Source organism: Talpa occidentalis, unplaced genomic scaffold (genome assembly GCF_014898055.3).
Source record: "Talpa occidentalis isolate TD23 unplaced genomic scaffold, MPIMG_talOcc4v2.1 talOcc4.7, whole genome shotgun sequence".
NCBI classification, from domain to species: domain Eukaryota; kingdom Metazoa; phylum Chordata; class Mammalia; order Eulipotyphla; family Talpidae; genus Talpa; species Talpa occidentalis.
In genome coordinates this window covers 110,679,210-110,703,747 of record NW_023605083.1, presented here as the reverse complement: position 1 = coordinate 110,703,747, position 24,538 = coordinate 110,679,210, and the positions used below count along the sequence as shown (strand labels likewise).

Below are 24,538 nucleotides of genomic sequence, written 5' to 3'. Positions count from 1 at the left end.
TCCCTGTTGATGTTCTCCAGTCACCCTTGAGCTCCAACTCCACGATGTCTTTTTTCTTGCCGGTTGCCCTGGCCTCTGTTTGCCTGACGCTCTCCCCTTCCCTGTTTGCATCACTCCCTTTCCTGTCCACCTTGCACAGAAGGCCCTAGGCCTGAACCCTTGCCTTGGCTGATAATGTTCTCATCACTGCCTACTTAGCTGAACTGGCCCCTAGATTTTGCTGAGAAAAGCCTTTATGGCCCCTCCCCAGACCGTCTTCTAAAGGGCTTCTCCCATCTCGGAGTTCCCCAAACTCACCCTGTTTGACCCCTCAGTTTCTTTTCTCTCCTCCATTCTCTTAGCCCTTCAGAACCCATAGGGCTTCTGCCCCCCACAGCTCGGGGCCCCAGCAGCACACTCTGTTCAGATTCTTGGCTATCTCTGCATGTCTTGCTGCCAGGTGCTCTCCACTCTGGGGGAAATGTCTGCATTTGCTACATTATGACCCAGGGACCCACCTGGGCAACTGCTCCTCTGTCTGGGTCCCTTATCAAGCCTCAGGCATTCTCTGGATAGCTTCACACCTTTAGGGAGACTGGGGTGGGGTGGACAGTCACAAGGCCCTCCCTGGGCCTTACTGCTTGTCTGAGGTGAGGGTCTTGGACAAGATGTTCTGCAGTTGGTCTTAGTCACAAGGCCAAGAAGCGATACACACAGCATCCTGAAGGCCAGCCAACCCAGGGCAGCCAGGGCACCAGCTCTGAGAGTTGGGTCAGAAAGTCCCCTCTGGGGCTCTTAGCTCAGGCCGCTTGCTACTAGGAAGACTAGAGCAGCTGTCACACAGGCTTGGTTAGTGCAGAAAGCTCTGCTGCAACCGACAAATGGTGTCTTTTCTGCAGGAGTGACACAGCCGTTGCTAAAGCATAAATTGTTAAAAATGAATGTGGTCATCCATTGTAAAAACTGTGTTCTGACTAAAGTTTTCTCTGGACTTATTTTTGTTTCTGTTCTCTTCCACAGGGTGGTCCAGGCGGTTCCAGCACTGGATTTGGAAACTTTGAGGAGATTGGGCCCCTTGATAGTGACCTCAAACCACGAAAAACAACCTGGGTACAGTGAGGATGGGTTCTATGAAACTGCTCTGTTGCCTTTCCAGGGCTGAGCCCCACCAGCCCTGCCCCATCCTGGGTGGGCCCATAAACTGAGCAGTACCTCCCAGTCACCCTTTTCTCATCCCCATATGTCCTGGGGAACTGTCCACAGGCGTCCTCTCTGACTGGCTTCTCCCATTTCTGGGGCAGCTCATCCTATACTGGTCTCTTATTGACCCCAGCGCAGTGACTTTTCTTTCTATTTACCTGCAGGAATCTGTTCTAACAGACCCCGGGACCTTGTCACTGCCCACATATTGGCCATGTCTGCAATCTCAGTCACTTCTGCTTCCTCATCACCCTCCTACCTTCTTCACTTTATTAAGACATTAGGTCCTTTGTCCTGTGCCCTTTTAATGTCTTTCTGGCTCTCTGTCTCCATCCCCTCCCCATTCTTACCTTCACTTCCATCCCTACTCCTCTCTGGTCATCCCCCACCCCCTGGCTCCTTCATCCTTTTCCCTTTACAGCCTTGCCCCACCCAACCCAGGTCAGTCTCTCTGTCCACTGCCTTGTCCCTACCCCTAGGTTGCCCACCCCTGCGGGCTTTGCTGCCAGCTCATTGCTCCCCTCTGCTCTGTGTTCCTGCTCTCTCCTTTCCTCAGGGCACCGGTTGCTGCCAACACTCTCCACTTCCTGGGGCTTCCCCTCTACCTTCCTCCCCCATCGGGAGTGAACCTGCCTCATGGAGCACACAGAAACCTGTCCAATCACCAGCTGTCCTCCCTCTGGGCTTTCTAATAAGTGTACTTCTCTTTTTGCCCCTTCTTAACCCCATGTCCATCCCCCTGAAAACATTAAGTGAGGTCCCTCCCTGCTGAGATCTCTTTCTCCAAGACTCCACTTAGGCAGTTAGTATTTTCTTTTTTTTTTTTTTTTTGAAGAGTTATTTATGCATGCAAGAACTGGGGTACAGACCAGAGATGTGGGGATGAAAGGATTCACAAGAGGCAGAGGGGGAACAGAACAGGCAGACTGACCGAAATACACTGCTGAGGGGAGCAGTGGGCGAGACAGGAGAGGTCCGCTGTGCCATGTGGGTAGCTCCCTGGCCGGGGATTAAACTCAAGCTGCAGAGGCTGTGGCAGATAGCTTCACAGGTTGCGTCTAAACCCCTTGTGCCACCAGGGAGGCCCCTAGTTAGTATTTTCTATGTAGCATTGTTCTCTCTAGCCTGTTTTCTCAGAGTGCAAACATACACTGGTCTTTCCCAATATAATGATATACTCTCAACAACACATCTACTGCCACTCCCCCAGACCCCCCAGCTACCACTCTTTCTTACAAGTGCTCTTTGTATTTTGCTATTGCCCATTCACTCCAGCTTCCCAGCAATACTGATCCTGAGTGTTGGGGGAGGGAAAGAGTGGTTGCTAGCAAACCCAGTGCTTTAACTCTGGGAGGCAATGTGTGCCCTCTTCCTGCTGTGGTCATGACAAGATTGGGAAGCACTGCCTAACCCAGAGGTCTGTCCCTGTCACTCTACCGGCACTACTGTCCCAAGGGCATGCAAGCTTCCCTGTTTCAAGCCCATGTACTGGAATTCCTTCTTAGAATTCATCTTCATTGAACTTTACAGCATTGTTGGTCATTCCCATGTTTCATGTGTTGCTATTTCCCAGTACTCTGTCCTTCTCTTTTACACTCTATTTTCAGGTTTTGGGCGCTCCATCCTTGTCAACTGCTTCAATGAAAATCTTTGATGCCCCCTGTGAAGCTGACAACTCCTCACTTCACTGTGTCTAGCTCAGAATTCTCCTCAGGCTTCTACATGGAAAGCTGTCTTAGCTTGGACTTCATACCTTTGGCCACCCATTCATATGTAGCTTATCACACATCTCCCATTCTTTAAGACTCACTGCAGGATCACTTCTTCCTTAAGGTTCCTCTGACTTCCTTCATTCTCTTATCTGTCTTCCTTAAGTACCTTTACTTACTTGCCTCAGGGCCTTTGCACAAGGTGCTGCCTTGGCCTGGAACATTCCTGTATCCCTTCCACTACAGTAACAGGATGCCCCACTGACTTGGCTGAGTCCCACCTTTAAGAAGGTGCTATGACTAGAGAAGAGACCAGAAAGAGAAGTGAGGAGATCGGGTCTTAGTCCTGATGCTCCCACTCCCCATCGGCTCTGTAACCTCAGATAAGTCCTGGGCCCTTTTGGCTTTTTCTGACCATTAAAGTTCATGGATGGACTGTGCCATCACTAAAGGTCCTTTCAGATGTAAAATCCGGTAGTGTCTTTGGAAAAGATAGTAGGATAGGTAGTAGAATAAATTCTGTTCTTGCAGAGTATAGGGAACCAGGCCAGTATAGAAACTGGATTCATCTTAAACTGATATGTGGAATTCAGACCTTGGATGTACTCTCACTGCACTGAGCTGTTGCTCAGACTGACTATGTGTGGTTTTGCCTGTGCTGGCATATTACATTTAAGACATTTGTATTTGTGAAAAGTCACAGCTTAGATTCTTTGATCCCTGTGGATATGTTAACCATTTCTTCTCATTTCTCTTCATCTTTGCCTTCCTTTTGCTGTATTAGTCTATGTTACTGTCCCCCTTTTTTTCCTTCCAATTTCCTTTTAGTCACTGAATCAGAACCTCACCAGTATCCTCATGTGTGGTTTTTGCTAAGCTTGTATAAGATGATCAGTGAATAATTGGTGACATCCTGTGGTCTGCAGCTCCAGTCTGCCAGTCTGCTCTTTGTGGATAACCCTGTAGGCGCTGGCTACAGTTATGTGAACAAGAGTGATGCATATGCCAAAGACCTTGCCACGGTGGCATCAGACATGATGGTTCTCCTGAAGACATTCTTCGATTGCCACAAGGAATTCCAGGTAAGCAAAAGCTCAGGAACAGCTAAGCAAGAGGCTAACAATGGCATTAATGCATTCACCAGAATAATCTTCAATTTTCCCCAAGTGTTCAATGCCCAGCTGATTCTAGAGAGCACTTTTCTACCCCTAAAACTGGGTTGAGGGCTTTTGTTTCTGTTATCTCTAAAGATGATTTTTAAGTTTGAAAGAATGACCTCAAAGTCAGTATTTTAATCAGATACAGAGGAAAAGACAAAAGTAGATTTGTTTTGTCTGGCCATTATAGGCAATCAAACTTTAAAATTCATGTGAATTAAAATTAAATTGTGTGAAATACAAGGCACTTAGGAAACTAATTCTTTATAAACTCCTTTTTTTGCTAGAAAATTCCATTCTACATTTTCTCAGAGTCCTATGGAGGAAAAATGGCTGCTGGCATTGGTCTAGAACTTCACAAGGTAAAAGGGAAGATGGCTTTGTGGTTTGGGTTTAGATAGAAACTGACTGTTGTTTGTTTTATACTCTTTTGATATTAAATATATTTTGAATAGGACCCTGTAGAGAAAGAGTAAGCCTGTGATAGAATCATAAAAAGTTTTTAAAGGAACAGTGAAGGACCTCCCTAGTGGCACAGTGGGTTGAGCGCAGCGCTATGAAGCTGTCCACAGCTCTGCAGCGTGGGTACAATTCCCGGCTGGCCAGGGAGCTACCCACATGGCACAGCAGACCTCTCCTTTCTCTCCCGCTGCTCCCCTCAGCAGTGCTTTCGGTCTGTCTGCCTGTGCTGCTCCCCACTCTGTCTCTGGTGAATCCTCTCACCCTCCCGCACCTGTACCCCAGTTCTTGTATAAATAAAAAAATTAATCTTTAAAAAAAATAAAATAAAGGAACAGTGAAGATTCCCTTACCCAATAGCACACAAAATCTAAGACTTCTGAAAGCAGAATAGTGTGATAGTAACAACTAGATTAAATGAAATAGGATAAAGAATCCAAATGCCCACACATGCACACACAATGATGTTTATAAAAGCAAAGAAAGGCTTTGAAAGGGTACATGTTAAGTGTAGTTACCTAGTGAGTGTGAGTACAGATGAGGCAGAGGTGAAAGAGCAAAATTTTTTCACATTTTTTTATTTCTCCTTTGTTTAAATTTTATATTATGAACTTGTATGATTTTTTTTTAAGATTTACTAATCTTTTTAAAACTGAACCTTTTATAAGAAGCAGTGTGTGAGCACTGCAACAATTAGAAAATATAACAAGCACAAATTAGAAAATGAAAATTCTGCCTTCCCACCAGCTGGAGATCACCAGTGTTAACACACCTAGTGTACAGCTTTCTATATCTTTTTCTGCCCTTTTAAGAATAAATTTTTAACCAAGTGAGATCATATTACATGCATACTGTCTACAGCCTGCTCAGCCTGGCTTTTTTAATCATAGTATCACCTTCTCGTTTCATTAAATTTTCATCTCAAATATATTTCTTGAATTGGTTCCAACATGTCTTTTATAGTCAGTTTGGCTAAGCGACTATTCTATCCAGATCCATAAGCTGAATCTGTGATGCCCCTAATGTCGGTTTTCCTCTAGATCGTCCCTTCTTTATGACCATGATTTGGTAAAAAAAACAAACAAAACCAAAAAACAAGTTACATGACTTGTAGAATGTCCATTTTCTGGATTTGTCTGATAATATCTTTCATGGTGTTCCCTATGAAACTGGAAGCTATATCTGAAGGCTTGATGATTCAAGGTCAAAGTTTTGGATAGAATATATTCTAGTATGCCATATTTGAGAAAATGATGGCCCATTATCAAATCCACTGGTTTTGATAAGACCCAGAAGCTAAGAATGGTTTTTACATCATCAAATGGTAGTGTTGGGGGAGGGCATGAAGACTCAAAAAAAAAAAAAAAGGACACAGGAAAATTATGTGAAATTCACATTTCAGTGTCCACAAAGTTTTACAAGGACATTCCTTTGTCTCTATGTTGTGTGTGGCCACCTTAGCGCTGCAGTGAGAGGAGTAATTGCACCACAGAGCCTAAAATACTTGGTATCTGGCCCTTTATTAAAAATTTGCCAGCCTCTGCTACAGGGGATGTTGTGCACTTTGTTTTACTTCAAATCAGAAGTCACGTAACGTTTAGTTCTTGTCTGAGTCCACTGTCGGCCCTCTGAACTGTGTGTTGTTTTTCATCTACCTTTTCACCTAATGGTTTTATCATCCATTTAAAATTACCATCAATTTTTTAATCATTTATTTAAAATTATCATATAAGTTGGGAATTTTATTAAGTTTCAAAATGATGTTTTTTCCCCACCTCATTTTGTTTACATCTGTCGACTGACATTCTTCTATAAAATGGGGCTTACTGGGCCTCCCCTGGTGGCGCAGGTGGTTGAGCGCAGCTCTGTGAAGCTGTCCGCAGCCTCTGCAGCACTGGTTCAATCCCAGCCGGCCAGGGAGATTCCCACATGGCACTGCAGACCTCTCCTGTCTCCCGCTGCTCCCCTCAGCAGTGTATTTCAGTCAGTTTGCTTGTTCTGTTCCCCACTCTGTCTCTGGTGAATCCTCTCACCTGCTCACATCTCTGGCCTGTACCCTGGTTCTTGTATGCATGTATAAATAAATTAAAAAAAAAAAAATGAAGTGGGGCTTACTACCTGGGGCTTTTTAGGCAACTGAAATAAGTCCCTCTGGAAAAACCCACTCATTACAAAATTCTTTGTTTTTAATTACTGATGTTAAAGCCAGACAAGTCATTGTTATTTTAGATCTCTGAATAATTTGTGCATTCATATAATTCAAGATCTAAAAATATAGAACGTATACTAAGGAATTCTTCCTTTTACCTTTGTCCCCCACTCCTAGGGAAGCCCCTGTTATTAGATGCCTCAAGTATTTCATATATATTTATATTTCATATATTTATATTATATTTCATATAATATTATATTTCTTATAATATTTCATATTATATTAGCAAATTCATATATATTCTTCTACCCCATCTTTATATGATAAGTGATAGTGAACATTACACACTGCTCTATATGTCTCTCTTTTGTACCTTAACAGTATACTTTGGCGAGCTTTCATATCATCAGTCCATAAAGAGCCTTCACATTTTTAAAACTGCATCATTCCACATCTCTTACTGACAAATACTTAGCTTGTTTCCAATTTCCTGCTAATGGACAGATGAATTATTTTTTATTTATTTATTTATTTTTAAAAATTTTTTAAAAGACTTTTTTTTAAAAGATTTATTTTCATTTATTTATACAAGCACTGGGTGCAGTGAGAAGTGCAGGAGGGTGAGAGAATTCACCAGAGCCAGAGCGGGGAGCAGAGCAGGCAGATTGACGAAACACATTGCTGAGGGGAGCAGCGGGCGGCAGGAGAGGTCTGCGCGCCATGTGGGACCCTCCTCCGGTGGCTGGGGAGCAGCCGGGGATCGAACCGGCGTTGCAGAGGCTGCAGGCAGCTTCGCAACCCAGCGCTCAACCGCTGCGCCACCGGGGAGGCCCTGGACAGATGAATTATTTTAAATGAATAAGAGGAGCAGAAAGGTAATATACGTTTCTCATCCTAAGGCATCCATCCCACTCTCAAGGGCCTTCTGCAGAGAGAGGCCTCCCAGCACTCAGTGACTTCTGCTTGGGTGGTGATGATTGTATCCAACGAGCCCCCTGTGAGAAATGACAGACCTTGGAGGGGTGGCAGTGTTCTTCCTAAAGAAGACTGGGGGGGGGAGGGCTCTACCAAGCCTCCCCCACCCCCTACCGTCATTCTTCCAATATCCTTGTGAAAACAGTAGAAAGAAAGTGTCTACTCATTTTGCAAATAGTTGCATGAAAGACTTTTGCTCTCTAGTGGGTCTCCAAAGTCTTTGGAACACCCTGGGAATCTTGGAAAGGAAGGTGGAAGTTTTCTGTGCTCAGGAAAGGCAGTGTAGAGAGGCTGAGCTCCCTCCTTTTGAGGATGGGATGGTGGCCCTGGGTCCCCATGGCAAGGATGTGTCTTGGCTCCTCTTCTTTCAGGCCATTCAGCAAGGGACCATCCAGTGCAACTTTGCTGGCGTTGCTTTGGGTGACTCCTGGATCTCTCCTGTTGGTAAGTATGGGGTTTCTAAGCATTTCTTTACTCATTTTTCCCATTCTTCCCTGGGATGTGTAGTCCAGATCAAAGAACAATACTATAATCCCAAGTCCTTGGAGAAGTCAGCACAGAAAGTGCCCCAAGAGCATCTGAGAAAGTTGAGGGTGAAAATTCATTTAAGAACCTACTATGTCCTGCATTGGCCTAAACCAAGTTCTCTTATTTGATTGTCACAGGAGTCAGGTTGAATATACTCTTTTTTTAAATAAAGATTTATTTATTTATGTATACAAGAGCTGGGGTGTAGGCTGGGTGGGAGACATGGTGAGAGAATTCACCAGAGACAGAGTGGGGAGAACAGGCGGATTCACTGAATACACTGCTGAGAGGAGCAGCAGGCGAGACAGCAGAGGTCTGCGCCATGTGGGCCACTTCCCTGGCCAGGGATCGAACTTGTCACCTCCCTGACTAGGGAGCAAACTCATGCTGCAGTGGCTGCGGATTGCTTCATAGTGCTGACGCTTAACCCCTTCCGCCACCAGAGGGGCCCCTGCAATTGAATATATTGTAAAGAATCAGAGATATTATGGAATTTTCCCTCTCACACAGAATGAGTAGCCTGTTGGGGTTTGTCATCCTCTCCCCTTTGCCACCCTGATGTGCTATGTGCATTTGGGGCAAAGTCCCCACCCGTTGTTCATGTTGATGGTGAGACCAGGTTGGAATAGGTCCTCAGGTTCTGTTTCAAAACTTGAGCATCCTTGTTGAGAGTACAGACAAAAGTTGTTTATGTTGTAGGCATATCAGGGCATGGCTTTAGACATCTGAAATAATCACTTTGGTGGAGTTCACTCTAACACAGGATTTCTAAATCCCTGCACCATTGACATTTTGAGTCATATGGTTATGACCTGTGATGTGATTGTGCTCAGTTTTAAAAGACAATTGTTTATAAAAAGGTAATATTTTCCCCCTAAAAGATAAGGATGTGGCTGGTTGTAGAACTGAGTCCCAAACAGTTTTAGGATACTCTGATGCTACTTGGGTTGGTTATTTCCTCCAGCATTCTTGCCATCTCCAAGGAAGGACTGAAATGGCATAACTCTGCCATTTCTGAGCTAGCTTTTTGAGAAGGGCTCCTGCTTATTTGTCCTCCCTAGCTAGACCTCCTGGAACATCATGAAGCAGCAGATGACCTGATCAGAGGCACAAAGGTACAGAGGTTTCTTGCCAGGTGTCTCACTCAAAATTATAGCACTGGCCCTCACACCTCCTCGTGTGGTCTCATCGCAGTTTCATAACAGCACTAAGTACTTTGCATGTGTTAACTTTATTTAATTCTTATAACAACTCACAGGATGGATGCTGTTATTATTCCAATTTGGGAGATGATGAAATTGAGACTCAGAAAGGTTAAGCAATTTTCCTAAAGGCACACAGCTAAAACCAGGATTCAGAGCCACCTGCAAACACTGGAACCTGTGCACTTAACCATTACACCAGAAAACTCCCAGGAGACCAGTAAGCTTTGCCTCGTGGCTTAGCAAGTTGTTCATCCTGTGCAAAATCTATCTTGCCATGACCTACTTCTTATGAATCTTTCCACTCAGATCTAATCCCTTCTTCCGCAACCAATTTAAATGCCATTCATCTATCCTAGCAGTACTTGCTTTTTGAGGGAGAAGTGCATTTAATTTTTGTGAACAATTAACTGCTTAGTGGGTAGTTGGTATTGTGCCAACTGATAGGTGAGATAAACTGACACACTCATGTCTTTAAAAGTCCTACAATGTTCAGTAGGGCAGCAATAGCCACGAGTGACTACTAAATTAAAAATGACTCAAAATTTCCAGTCTTTCAATTGCACCATTCACATTTCAAATGCCTAGTAGCTACATGTGGCTCTTGGCTACTTCAGACCACACAGATACATAGAATATTTCCATTGTTGCGGAAGTCCTATTATTGAACATTTCAGGTCTATAGAGGTCAGCAAACTATAGCCTACAGGTCAAGTCTGTCTTGCTCCTTGCTTGGGTAAATAAGTTTTACTGGGACAGTCACATCCATTCATTCACGTCTTGTCTGTGGCTGTTCAGAGGATACAGCAACAGAGTTAAGTAGTTGGGACAGAGACTTGCAAAGCCAGGAACACTTAATATTTGTCTCTTCACAGAAAAGGTTTGTCAGTGCCTGGTCTAGGTGAAGCAGGGAATAGGATACATTAGAGAATTGCAGATTATTCTGTAGTTTAACAAACTAAGGTACCAGCCTGATAGGTAATATGCACCGATGAATGGAAGCTAGTCCTGGAGGACCTGGTATGCCTGCATTTCTCAGTGTTCTCTGAATACAATTCCAATGAGGTGTTATACAAAGGACTGTGTGGTCAAATAAGTTTGGGGAATGCTGAATACTGGCTGTACCTCTTTGAGGGTCACAGGTACATTAAAGGTTCTGAGAAGTCCCGCAGTAAAGAAATGTGTTATATTTTGCATAACCCCTAAGATAATTAGCTGGAAAAATCCATTTTTCTTCTGATTCTTAGATTAAAAACCTGCAGAACTGAAGTTATTTGGAACCTATTTTGAGCTAGTCAACCTCAGTGAGCCATTGAAAGCTTTGAAGCAAAGGAATGGCATGCCTTTTGCACTTGATGAACTGTGGTCCTTGGTTCATTGCTGGCGCATCTTTCAATGCACTAGGCTTTTCCTAGTGTCATGGTGATTGTTCATCTGTCTAAACCAAGCCCAATTCTTTGAGGGAAGGCATTGTCTTACTCATATTTATGGCCTCTAAAACTCCTTGCTAGCTTTAGTAAATTCTCAATTTATTTGTGAAATAGAAATGAATCATTGGCAGTATAGCCAATGATTTATAAAATCATTTGTTAATTAACTAGGCAGAATATAGTGACTCCAAATGGGAGGCACAAACAGGATGCAGAACAGAAATATGAGGGCGGGGAAATATTTTAAGCCATCAAAAGGAAAAAAGAAAACCTAGAAGTCTGCAGGTAAGAGCTCCACCTGCATACACACTGCCTACCATCACTGGCTGGGACTTACCTGCTAGGCCAGTATCAGGCAAAATTAACATGCCATTACGCCTGAGTCAACAGAAAGGCACCTACCCTCCTCCCACCTCCCAGCCACCAAGACTGTCTCCTCTGTGGGCTCTAGTGAGTAAAGGAGCCTGCAGACTCAAAACCACTGGGTCTCTTGCTTCTGTCTTTGCTTTGAGGATGAATGGTAGGTGTTTCTTTTGAAGGACAGAGGCATGAAAAACTTAACTTGTGATTTCCTTTAGATTCGGTGCTCTCCTGGGGACCCTACCTGTACAGCATGGTAAGTTGATGGGTCTTCACCTCTGTACCCTCCTGCCCCATGATAAACAGTTCAGCTGACCTCTCCTGGCTCTGTCCCCAGGCAGGAAGAAGCGAGCTGAGCTTCAGCCCATGAGGCTGGCACTGCTCCTTAGGGAATAAAATTGGAGACCCAGGCGACTCTCCTGCCTGCCTGTAACTATGCAAGTGCCTTTTTCTTTTTCCTTTTCCTGATTAACTTGTTCTTTTAAAATGTAAAAAAAAATTGGAGACCCTAAGCAACAGCTAACTTTGGGGACAGTTACCCTATTTCTTAAGGCACAAGAAACACAAATTTCTAAGCCCTCCCAACTTTTTATTATAACAGTTTTCAGGTATATATGCAGAAAAGTTGAAAGATGCCTGTGAACACCCACATACCCACCATCTCCAGTCAGTTATTTTGCTGTATTTCTTTCATTGTAACCGAGTGGCTTGCAAGGAGAGCCTCCTTCCTACTCTTTCTGTTACCCATCCCTAACTGTAGCAATGCCAGATGTGTGTCTCTAAGCCAGATGGGCTTTTTATACCTGGTTTTCCTTCCAGTCTCTTCTCGATGACCAAGGACTAGCAGAGGTGTCTCAAGCTGCAGAGCAAGTCCTGGATGCCATAAATAAGGGACGCTACAAAGAGGCCACAGAGCTGTGGGGGGAAGCAGAAAATGTCATTGAACAGGTAAGGGGGACAGAGGCACAGCCTGCATGTCTTCTTCCCATGGGTGGAAGGCCCTGCTTGGTGGTATCAGGAATAGGATCCATCCTGAGTCTCCCTACCCTGGAAATGATTACATGCCAAATGATAAACCTGACAGGCCTGAGGAATGACAGTGCCTGGGAGACTTGCTTGTCCCTTGACTAAATGTGGATTCTCAAAGAAACATGTGCCTTACAGGGGTGGGACCCCTTATTGGGATCCTTGCTGACCCCAGTGAGCCAGGAAGATGAATGCACCGGCTGAGGAATTCCTTGGGTAGGACCCTCCCCGGGTCTGTCCTCCCTGGTATTCTTGTGCAGCGTCTGAGCAATGCTGGTGCAAGCTGCTCACAGCCCCCAGGAGACTAGGCTGACACAGCTGGACATAGCACCTTCAGCGCTGCCTTTCTTTCTGGTCTCAACAACTTTACAGAGTTAAAGCTGCCCAGAGTTAAAGACAGGCCAGGTGCCTTTCCGGTTTGTAACAATGATCATCAATCAAGAAGAAAGTGCCTTATATATTTCTCTATTTCAGAACACCGATGGGGTGAACTTCTACAACATCTTAACAAAAGACACACCCATGTCGGCAATGAAGTCAAGTCTAGAATTCACCCAGAGCCACCTAGGTGAGTGAACCCTGTAGTTGTTAGACTGGCTCAGATTCTAGGCAACAGGAAGCCAATCTTGCTTTTAAGTTTCATGATATATAGTTTACATGCCATAAAATTGACCCATTTTAAGTGTATTGTTTTTTCGAATATTCATGGAACTGTACAGTTACCACCACAGTCCAGTTTTAGAATGTTTCCGTCGCCTCAGAAAGACTCAACATGTCTGTGTGCAGTGGATTCTCTTTCCCATTTTAGCCCCAGGCAAACACTGATCTGCCTTCTGCCCTCCAGATTTGCCTTTTCAGGACATTTCATGTCAGTGGAATCATGGAATAGGACGTCCCTTGCCTCTGACTTCTTATGTTTAACCCAGTGTTTTTGGAAACCAGCCTCTACACACCAAATTGCCACATCAACCCTCCCAAAGGCTGGGTTGAGTTATCTTTCAGCTGACCCAGCTTCTCTGTTGCCACTGCGTGCCTGGCCTCCTCCTTCCTTAGAGGGGTATAAAGGCTTTAGGTGCCAGCATTCACCTTTCAGCTGATTCCCGTTGGCTGTGCTCAGTGACTCTCAAAGTACATAAAAATGCAGCAATCAAAATTAATGCCACTTTGCTTTTCAACATGTTTATGACTTTCTTCCTCCATCTGGGGTGTATGGAGGTGATTCTTTTCATTCTTCCATCTGAAAGTCACCCTCTTATACACAGCATCTCCAGCATTTGGAAAGGATACCTTCTTGATCTTCCTTCCAGCCTTTTGACTCACTGTGTACCAGTTTGTTTTAGTTCATCTTTGCCAGCGCTACGTGAGACGCCTACACCAAGATGCCTTAAGTCAGCTCATGAATGGTCCCATCCGAAAGAAGCTCAAAATCATACCTGAGGATTGCTCCTGGGGAGGTACTTATGTGAGCTAGTTAAGTCACTGTAGGTGACTTAATTAGTAGGGGGTAAAGAGAGGTGCAAAGCTTCTTAATTTGTAGAATGGGTTTTGTTGGTGGAAACTGTAGAACAGTCGTTATTATCCACATTTTGTAGAAGTACAAACAAATATAGAAGCAACAGATACAAACCATATTAGTTCAACAGGAGGGGTTGGTAGGGCAGAGAAATGAAGTGATTGGTTATGAGCTGATATTTTTTGGTTACATGGGCGTCATCACATGCTTTTAAATCAGTCTGCAGTTATCTGTAATAAAAGGTTGAAATAAAAAAGGCAGGCCCAAGCTGCAGTCTATTGGGGGTGTGACTTCCAGCAAAGGTCCCTTGGGCAGATTTTGTGCAGCTCTGGCCAGCCTTCCCAAGCATCCTGATGCTGGATGTGGCCTGGCTCCCCTGCACTCTAGTCTGAAGGTCAAGGGCTAGGGCTGGGTTGAAATCTCGGATAAGTTCCTGCTCAGTCCCATAGGGACATCTTGAGCAATCGGGAGTTCCTGGTTCCCAGAGGAGAAATCATCCAAATTGGGGGAGTTTCATTTGTATCTGAGATCTCCAAAGCTATGGTCATTAGTCCATTCTCAGGTGGCCCTGTGACAATGGCTGAGAAGCTAAGACTTGGCTCTGGCCCTGAGTTTGTCGTGGGACACAGGCTCTTATCTTACCTGTACTCAGCAGAGGACTCATCCTGGGCCTGGTGTCTTCATATTCCCCTCTCTCCTTTAAGTTTTCTAGAAAGGAAGAAAAGGTGGATTAGAGTAAGTTAAAATACAGTGTCGGGCCTCCCTGGTGGTGCAAGGGGTTAAGCACCGCGCTATGAAGCAATCTGCAGCCTCTACAGCATGAGTTCAATCCCTGGCCAGGGAGCAACCCACATGGCTCAGCTGAATCCTCTCACCCCTCACACCTCTGGCCTGTACCCCAGCTCTTGTATGCATAAATAAATAATTTAAAAAAAAAAAATAAAATACAGTGTCAAGGCTGAAGGGGTGCATGCAGCCGTGGGGAGCTGTGGCATAGAGAAAAAAGATGTGAGGTCCAGATGCAGTTCAAAGGAACACATTTTTCTAGCTCAACCCCTTCATTTTCTCTTCATGATAGTGTTTTCCAGGCCCAGCTTCTCAGGTTTAATGACCCTCCCTGTCCAGTGTGGTTAGACAGGGAAGGGGACTCCACTTTGCAGATGATGACTGATAAGAGAAAACTGTATGACTCATCTGTCTGTGGCTCCAGATGGGTCTGCATATGGTCTGGAAAGGAGAAACTGACCTTGGCCAATACCCTCAGTGTCTTGAGTTTCAATCTGTAATTAAGCACATATACTTTGAAGTCATCCAGACCCGTGTTCGTATTCCAGCTTGCCATCAACTAGCTGTTTCACCCTGTGTGTGTTTCTTAGCCTCTCTGAGCCTCATTTTCATTGCCCATTGCACAATTAGGACTGCCTCCCAGGGCAGTGATGAAGGGGAGATGGTATGTTGCTCATAAAGTACTTGCTTAGTACACTGATTGGCAAATGAAAATAAGGGCAGCTGCTATTGCTATTGTTACTCAGTACTGTGATGATGATGATGATGATGACAATGATGGTGATGGCCAGGAATCCAGCAGGAATGCCATGCTGACCATTTCTCTTGCCTGGGGCTGGTCATCACATGGCTTTGCTGAGGGCAAGCTCTGAGTTGGTTTGCTTTCATTTGGTATATAACTAGGGTGACCCCACTTGTTCATAACTTAAACTTGGCCCTGGCATTGCTCAGCAACATTGACCCCAAATCACAGTTTGTTCCCTGAGAGCAAAATCCTCTGTAGTGTTTTCTGAACCTCCCTTCTTCCTTGGGCTGTACACTTCTATGGGTTGCAGTTTCTCATGACAAGTGGCAATTGCTGTCATCATTAGCTCTTGAGTGAACAGAGCACATGTCACGTTCCCTTTTACACGACCAACTCCAGGCAAGCTCTAGGCCAGTTGGTCCCTGTTGGTGAGGCACCTGTATTCAGTCTTAGGGGTCACGTAGCAGTTACTGACAGACATCAAGCTGCTCCACCTTTTTCCTTCTCCATGTGCAGCCCAGGCCCCCAACGTCTTCATAAACATGCAGGGGGACTTCATGAAGGCGGTCATCAGCATTGTGGATGAGTTGCTGGAAGCCGGCGTCAATGTGACTGTGTATAATGGACAGCTCGATCTCATCGTGGACACGATGGGTAGGTGCCTGCCCTGAGTGGCACCTGGAGGCAGTTGCATGGGGAGGGTACTGGCCTCAGATACATCAGTCCTGTGGCTGGTGACGATGAAATGCCAGTTGGGAGGCTATCTCATGTTCTGTTCATCTAACCCTGACCTTGACTCTCTGAGGAGAGAGGAGTTGCCTTAGCCAAGAAGACTGAGTCCTTCCATCTTTTAAAGCCATTCAGGCATGATTAAAGAAAAGAACAATACCTATACTCACTTTAAATTTTGTGGCCATTGAGGAAATACACTATGTAATTGAGGGGAAGCTTCATTTTTGTGCATTGTTACAGTAGGTGGTACACACAGCAAGGTGAATAATAACTAACCCTTTACGGCTCTGTTACCCAAGAGACCCTGGGAAATGGTGTTTGTGGAGTCCTTGTCATCCCAGCTCCCACCGTGTGCTCACTTCTGGCTTCCATAGGGCCAGGTAGAGGCAGGTTCTCAGAACTGGCAGACAGTTGAGGCACATGGTGTCAGGGGTATGATGTGCAAGTCAGCAGGACTGAATATTTTTGTGACTTGCAAGCCCAGGGCACTAAGGACAATATAAAGACATTCTGTGTTTCAACCTTGAACTGCCCGAGTGATCCCCCTTGGCGTTTTTGCACCCTTGAGACTTCTCCATCCTGCTGGCCCTGTTGCTTTCCGAGGTCCCCAATTTCGTTTGTACGGGGCATAGGCATTGAGGTTGTCAGGCAAAAATAGGCACATATCATAGCTGTTAGATTTCTCCTAGTCAGCCTGGGTGTTACTGGGAGCTGGTCAGAATTGCAGGGCCTCAGACCCCACCCAGCCCTAATAATCCTACTAACCCAATTTTTCATTTTAACAAGATCCCAGGTTGACTATTATGCATATTTCAATTTGGAAAACGCCAGGGTATGGGACTAGATTTTTCCATTCTATATAGCTGTTAATGCATGGCCCTTCTCTGTCCCTCTTGGCAGGTCAGGAAGCCTGGGTGAGGAAACTGAAGTGGGCAGAACTGTCTAAATTCAATCAGCTGAAGTGGAAGGCCCTGTACAGTGACCCTGAATCTTCGGAAACATCTGCTTTTGTCAAGTCACATAAGAACCTGGCTTTCTACTGGATTCTCAGAGCTGGGCACATGGTGAGAGAATCAGCCAGGCTATAACTCACTATAACTCACTGAGGAGGAAGCCACAGGCAATGGATTATGCCTGTGTGCACTGCGGAGGGAGTGGTGGTGGTGGTGGGGGGGTCTTAAACATGCTCTGCAATGGGGCAAGTTTCAAGGTCTCTAATGAAATTCTGCTACTAATACTTTATTCATCTGAGGCTAGAAACTCTCATTTTAGTGAGCAAATCCTCCCGAGAGAGTTAAGCTGGGATCTCTTTTCTTTTTTCTTTAATTTTTTTTAAAAGATTTATTTATTTATGCATATAAGAACTGGGTTACAAGGCCAGAGGTGTGGATGGTGTGAGGATTCACCAGAGACAGAGTGGGGAACAGGACAGGCAGACTGACTGAAATGCACTGCTGAGGGGAACAGCAGGCAAGTCTGCAGCGCCATGTGGGTTGCTCCCTGGCTGGCCGGGGGATCGAACTGGTGCTGCAGTGGCTGCAGATTGCTTCATGGGTTGTGTCTTAACCCCTTGCGCCACCAAGGAGGCCCTCTTTCCTCTTTAATTTAAATGAACATAACGGCATATTCTTTTTAACAGTTTTTGTTCCAAGGGAACAGTTTGTCCTGCGAAAAGAATAGGGAAATTGTCTTGTCTTGCCATTTTCAGGAAGTGAAAAGGAAAGCTTGGTTCACTGTAAAACTGAGTTGCAGGGGGTGGGAGAGGTGAGGGATGTTTCAGAGCTCCGGTGGCTCCAGAATGTCAGTTCAGAAGCTTTGGGTCGAAAGATGGGCAATGAGACTCTACCACCCCTACATGTACAGAGCGAACATTCTCTTTTTACCTTACAGGGTATGTTGACTGAGTGGCTTTACAGAAACTGAAGGAGATTATGGAGGGTTAAATCCACCCCCCACCCCACACACACACCCCTACAAAGGAGCCAAAGGGAGGAGTTGGCAGAAGGCAGGAGGCTCCACTCAGATGCTTCCTTTGTGGTCACGCTTTGGTCTGGAGGCACTTAAATTCAGTGTCTTTCCTCCCCAGTATTGTGGTTTCCTGGGGGAGATGAATTGAGACATTAAGGTGCCCTCTGGCCTGCCATCTGTCTTTGGCTCCATGTTCCTAGGACAGAATTTCTTTAGAGAAAAGGCTTGAGGGAGCACTCTGGCTGGAAAGTGGGCCTAGGAGACTAGTCTTACAGCTCTTGGCACAGCAAGCACATAGGGTTTTTACTTGGCTGGTTGAGGGGCTGAAGGAGATTGGGGTGAAGACAAAAGTGCCTTGTCCACATGCCACTCCTTAGGGCTATTAATTGTTCTCAGTTGGGATGTCCCCACCCTGAGGACCTTGGCAAATCTGGAAAAATTTTGGTTGTTACTTGAGGGACTGTGCCATTGGCATCTAGTGGGTAGAGGCCAGGGATCCAGGACACATCTACCATGCCCAGGACAGCCCCCAACAATGGAACTGAATACCCAAAAGTCAGTGGTGTCAGGGTTGAGAAACCCTGATACAGAGGAAAGGGGGAGCTGGGGTATTTGATAGACTCACTCTGGCAATACTTAGGTGTCTGGCCAGGGACAACTTATTATTAACCTCCCTGACCTTCAGTCTTAAGAACTTCCTAGAAACGGAATGTTGCAAGCTTTAAGAGAAACCAGTTTCTCTTTGGTCCTTTTGTTTAATGACCAAACATTTGAATGTCTCTGTAGCTGCTAATCACTGTCCCAGGTGCTGGGAATGCAAAGTGGAAGTAACACCAGCTCTGTCCTCCAGGAGTTCAAGGGCCAGCGGGGCAGACAGGCAAAGAGACTCTTAATAACAGCCGAGAAATGCTAAGATGGAGTTGGCCAGGGAAGGGGACCCAGCCTAGGCCTGGGGACCTGGAAGAGTGGCCGTGAATGATGGGCAGGAATTAGCTAGGTAGGAGGAGAAGGTGTGAGAGCAAAGAGAGCAGTGAGTATGGGTCCAGAGAGGCCTTGGGACAACTGAGGCCTTAGAAGGGTCACTGGGGAGAGGAGGCTGTTAGGGACCCTGCATACCACCTTGAGGAAAACAACGGGTGCCACAGAAGAGGTTTTAAGTAAAAGTATAGAAGTATCAGATTTGTCTGGTAAGAAGAAACAACACTCTTGTTGTCAAGAAACAACACTCTAGCAGCAGAAAGCATGGAACAGAACTGGGCCAGAGAGCCGATCTGAGCGGTTTTTATAGGAATCTAGAGAAGGAGCAACAAAGGGATCTGATGGTGTTAGATAAAAATTGGCAGGACTTGGTAACAGCTTGCCTGTAGAACAGTAAGTGGGGTGTCCATTAGTCAATTCAGTATATGAGTTGTGTGTATCCAGAGTCAGATATTTATCCTTGGCAGTAGAGATTTGGGAGTCAGGTATAGAAAAGTCTGGGGACAGTGTCCTGGTTCACCAGTATTTAAGAGACAGGAGGCAAAAGAAAGATCCTAAAATCAGAGTGGAGAAAGGAACAGCCAGAGAAGCAGGATGGAGACCAGGGCTGTGCGACTTTTCCAAAGCAGAGAGGACCCAGTAATGTGAGTGCTGCTGAGAGGGCATACAGGACTGAAACGTAAGCAGTCATTTGGTCACAAACAATGTTTGTAGTAACCATGGCAAGCATTTTTAGTGGAATGTCGGGCTTAGAAGCCGCATGGGAAGCCTGGAGCAAATGAATGAGCAACGACAGCAAGAAGACGACAACTTTAAGAAACTAGAAGGGGGCCTCCCTGGTGGTGCAAGGGACACAACCTATGAAGCTATCCTCAGCCACTGCAGCATGTGTTCGATCCCCGGCCAGCCCAGTTCTTGTATGCATAAATAAATAAATCTTAAAAAGAAGAGACCAGAAGGAAGTAGTCCACTCTTTAAAGAAACTTGATCTGGAGAGAGAATGAATAAGGCAGCAGGACATAGGGTTTAGAGGACATTATGTTATGGCTCTAAGTATCTGAGTTCCTTCAGTATCGATTGGGGAAAAGCTAGTAGGAAGTTGTGGAGCACAGCATTATTACTAAAGAGGGGTCCCTGCAGAGGCCGGTAGGAGGGGAAGGGGGGAGCTAACCACAAGCTCACTCATTTCCTCTTGGTTTGTCACAGATAGAACAAGAGATCTGTTGGGGGCAGCCTTAAAATAGCTCTTAGAGTCTGTTATTAAAGCATCCCCCAGCGGCTTCCCCTTTAGCTGATTAAATGTCAGTTTAGTCAACCCCACCGAGCCTGAGCCTCTGGGAACCCTGCTTAGCAGCAGAGTCCAGGACAGGATTGAGCCACAGGGAATCATGGAACCATTGGAACTTCAGAATTTGGAGCCATCTATTGTTCAACTCCCATCTTTATAAAGGAGAAACTGAGGTATCCTTTTGATAATATAGGGGAAGGAGATTTTTTAAAAGGACTTATTCTAAAACTCTGGGGGGAAAACAGAAGAAAATTAAATAAGCATACAGAAATTGGAGTGCCACTCAAAGGGTCTCATTTGTATTTGTTTACCTATTTGCTGTTAATTTCCCTCTCAGCTTGTTTTTGACTCCATTCCCAGTCTGAGGTCCCTCCTACTACACAGGGAATACTTAAACTTATGTCTAGAATCTTCCTTCTCCCTTGCACTAGCTGGGTTATAGTTACACAAGCACAGCCCTCCTAAAGAAATCAACACATCAGCCCCAGATGAAGTAGAAGGATTTTTCCTAAATGCAGACCTGTCAGGCCCCTGCCACCCAAACATACTTGGTGCCCAGAAGAACTTTTGCCCAGCACAGGGGTCATTTCATAGAAGGGACTCTCTTTAAGGGATGCAGCCAGGCATAGCTGTCCTCCCAGGTGACCATCAGAGTTGACTCTTCCTGGGAGCAGGGTCTCGGGATGCACCCTGAACCCAGCACCAGCAGAACAGGGAGCACTAACTTGGGTTCTGCTTGGTTCTAGGTTCCTTCTGACCAAGGGGAAATGGCTCTGAAGATGATGAGGCTGGTGACTCATCAAGAATAGGATGGTCAGGCTGCAGGTGAGCTGAAGGGGCCTCAGGGCACAGGTGCTGCAGCGAGCGCCCGAAGCTGTGGGCACCATTCTCCTCTTGAATCTGACTTGGGCTGTGATTGTGAGGCTTCCTGTCAGCTTCCTCAGAGAATGAGCACATTGCCTCTGTGGCAACTTGGAAATCATTTCTGCTTCTGAACAAACCTAAGATTTTTTTTAATGGATTTGTTTTCATCAAAATGAAGGGTTGAAGTAGATTTATTTTATCTTATTACAAAATCAGATTATGTGATTTGTAGAAAAAAGGGGAGACGGAGAAAAATAAATGCCCATGTACTCCCGCCCCAGGGATAAACACTGTTACCTCTTTTAGTGTATATCCCTGCAAATTTTTTCTTTGCAATATATTATAGATGTTCCTTGACCTCTGAGGGGGTCATGTTCAAATAAACCCCTACTGTAAGTTGAAATTGCTTTTAGTACATCTAACCTACCAAACACCATAACTTATCCCTGTCGACCTTAAACAGGCTCAGAATACTTACATTAGCCTACAGTTAACCAAAATCATCTAACATAAAGCCTATTTCATAACGAGATACCGAGTTTCTCAGTAATTTATTGAATACCATACTGAAAGTGAAAAACAGTCACTGGGTGGGTTCTCACTATTAATACACACAGCTGGGTGCACATTGGACCAGAGGAGTGTTTGAACTAAAATGAAAGGCTGAATGATGGGGAGGCTACAGCAACAGGGACATCAGTTTCTCTCTTCTGATGACTCTCAAGACTAACTGGCTGAAGACACGGGGATGTCAGTGGTTCACTCTGGCGATCGCTTGGCTGCCTGGGGTCTGCAGCTCGCTGCTACTGCCCAGCATGATGAGAGAGTGTCATCCTACCTGTCACTCGCCCAGGAAAAGATCAATATTCAAAGTACAGTTTGTACTGAATGCATATCACTTTCACACCATCATAAAACCAAGAAATTGAAAGTTGAACTATCATAACTCTGGGACTGTCTGTACATACATATTTTTTATAAAAATGGAATCATCACGGTATGTAATTTCACCACCTACTTTGTTCACACATCAATATGTCCTAAACTGTTCATGTCAATAAATATTCTTCTATAACATTTTTAAGACTGTTGAGCATTCCATTTTATGCATATACCTTATCTTATATACCAAATGCCCAGTTGTTTCCTGTAAGCAACTTCTAGCCTGTTATCTTTGCAAACAATGCTCTGGTAATCATCCTTATTTGCTTACAATAAGTTGTTAAAAGTATAATTGTTCAAAGGAGTTAACAGTTCTTTAAATTAAATGAGCTTAGGAGTTTTCTTTTTTAATTCATGGCTCAAGTTCTGCATAAGGGGCCTGACAGCTGCTGTGAAGGCCCCCAAAGAAACATCCTCTCCTGTAGTGGCTGGGCTAAGGGTCTGAAAACCAAAGTCTGTTCCTGCAGAAGGTGAGGAAAGAGTAACAGCAGGTTATGCCTACATGAACCATAGGACTCTCAGAGGCAGGCGTCCTTGGGCAGGGCTGGTACACTCCAACTTCCCACAGTTTGCTTTTGAAAGGGGAGCACCCCTTGGTCCAGGACAAACATGAGAGACCTGTGCTGGATCCTGCTGAAGTTCAGTGCATATTGTTCTGCTTGTGCTAGATAACCTTTTCTGGAAAAAAATTTTAGCTATAACTAGTTACCGAGTCTGTGAGTTCTGACATTGAATTACAAATTAAACTCCCAATTTCAAAGGGTTTCTTTTGTTAGAATTTAGGGCACAGGTTGGGAATGAGTGCAAGTCTATACATGAGAATGGGTTATGTGGGCAGATTCCAGTGAACATAGGGACCCCAAAGTTTTTGACCACTATAAACAGCCTGTCCCCACCTGAGCAGGTTAATCTTTGGCTCTGAGATCCTCTAATCAAGTCCCAGACTTGCCCAAGGCCCTGCTTCTTGCTACATCACTTCCTCTCAAACCATACCCATCCTGCCTGAGAATTCCCTTTGATCAGTTTACCAGGAAGAAAAGTCAGGGGCTGGGTTTATAGATGGTTCTGTGTGGTTTGCATCCATCACCTGTGAGTGGACAACTGCAGCACCAGAGCACCTCCAGGACCCCTCTAAAGTGGTAGAGAGAAATCCTCCCCATGAACAGGACTTGGAGCAGTGTACTTTCTTGTTCATTTTTTCTAAAGGAGAGAGGATCAGAAGAATTTGGACCTGTACCAAATCATGGTTTGGTTAGGGCAGTCAGATTTGGAAGGAACACAAAAGGAAAATTGGTGATAAGGCCTGGAGGACAGGACAAGATGTGTATGTTCCACATGAGCACTCACCAAAGGATAGCAGGAGATTGTAATAACCAAGGTGGATAGGGTCACCTGTGGCTCTCAGAGCCTCTCTCTTCAGACCACTTGTGCGGACTCATGAACAAAATGGCTATGATGACAGGGATGGAGGTTATACTTGGGTTCAGCATCCTAGATTGCACTCACCCAGGCTGTCCCGGCTACTGCTGAGTGTTCAGTCTGCCCACAGAAGGAACAACACTGCGTCACAGATATGGCACCATTGCCTGAAGGTATAGCCAGCTACCCGGTGTTAGGTTGATTACATTGGACAACTTTCATTATGGGAGAGGCAGCATGTTCTTACTAGAATCGACACTTTCTTTGGATAGAGATTTGCCTTCCCTGCCTATAAGGCTTCTGGCCAAACTACCATCTGTGGCGTTACAGAAAGCCTTGTCCACTATCGTGGTATTCACAACAAATGAAATGCAGCAGGAATCCATATGCATAGAGTTCACTGGCTGCCCCATATTCCCCATCATCTTGAAGCAACTAACTGAGGTGGTTGAATGAATTTTGGAAGATTCCGCTACAGAGCCAGTGAGGTGGTGGAACCACAAGGCTGGGGCAGAGTCCTCCAGTATGTGGGATATGCTCTAAATCAGCATCTGTATTTCTCCCATTCCCTGGATTCGGGAGTCTAGGAACCAAGAGATAAAAATGAAAGCCACCCCTTTCATACTAACCTTAGTGATCCAATAATAAAACATTTGCTCAGGGCCTCCCCGGTGGCGCAGCGGTTGAGCGCTGGGTTGCAAAGCTGCCCACAGCCTCTGCAGTGCCGGTTCGATCCCTGACCACAGGGTGAGGGTCCCACATGGCGCGCAGACCTCTCCTGCCGCCCACTGCTCCCCTCAGCAGTGTACTTCGTCTGTCTGCCTGTTCTGCTCTCCACTCTGGCTCTGGTGAACTCTCTCACCCTCCCGTGCCTCTGACTATACCCAGTGCTTGTATAAAAAAATAAATAAATCTTTAAAAAAAAAAAAACAAAAGACATTTGCCCATAAATACATCCTTGCAGCTTTAGCCCCTGCTGGTGTAAGGGTCTTTGTTACAAAGGAGACATGTTTTCACCAGGAGACAAAGCAAAGTTTCCAATGAACTGGAACTTGAAGCTGCCATCTGGCCCTTTGGCATTGAATCAACAGGCAAAATACTGGCTGAGGTAAATGATCCTTACCAC

The 24,538-nt window shown here is 45.2% G+C and overlaps 1 protein-coding gene and 1 long non-coding RNA gene across 5 annotated transcripts in view; one reads left to right on the top strand and one right to left on the bottom strand.

The window, feature by feature from the left end:
* Positions 1-22,143, top strand: part of SCPEP1 (serine carboxypeptidase 1) — a 28,392-nt gene extending 6,249 nt beyond the window's left edge. The window contains exons 3-14 of one of the 3 annotated variants that reach the window (XM_054688578.1): positions 1,000-1,089; positions 3,815-3,970; positions 4,333-4,407; positions 8,003-8,075; positions 11,370-11,407; positions 11,971-12,099; positions 12,652-12,745; positions 13,518-13,631; positions 15,738-15,875; positions 16,854-17,017; positions 20,934-21,012; positions 21,777-22,143. In XM_054688578.1, the coding sequence (XP_054544553.1) occupies positions 1,000-1,089; positions 3,815-3,970; positions 4,333-4,407; positions 8,003-8,075; positions 11,370-11,407; positions 11,971-12,099; positions 12,652-12,745; positions 13,518-13,631; positions 15,738-15,875; positions 16,854-17,017; positions 20,934-20,996 (1,134 nt within the window). In that variant the 3' untranslated portion in view covers positions 20,997-21,012; positions 21,777-22,143. Of the gene's footprint in view, positions 1-999; positions 1,090-3,814; positions 3,971-4,332; positions 4,408-8,002; positions 8,076-11,369; positions 11,408-11,970; positions 12,100-12,651; positions 12,746-13,517; positions 13,632-15,737; positions 15,876-16,853; positions 17,018-20,933; positions 21,231-21,668 lie in introns of those variants that run through there. The other 2 variants (XM_054688577.1, XM_037495433.2) reach the window with 2 other exon arrangements.
* Positions 14,339-24,538, bottom strand: part of LOC119233022 (uncharacterized) — a 58,495-nt gene continuing 48,295 nt past the window's right edge. For both annotated transcript variants that reach the window (XR_008549423.1, XR_005122229.2), the window contains exon 5: positions 14,339-14,398. This is a non-coding gene — a long non-coding RNA (uncharacterized LOC119233022). The remainder of the gene's footprint in view (positions 14,399-24,538) is intronic.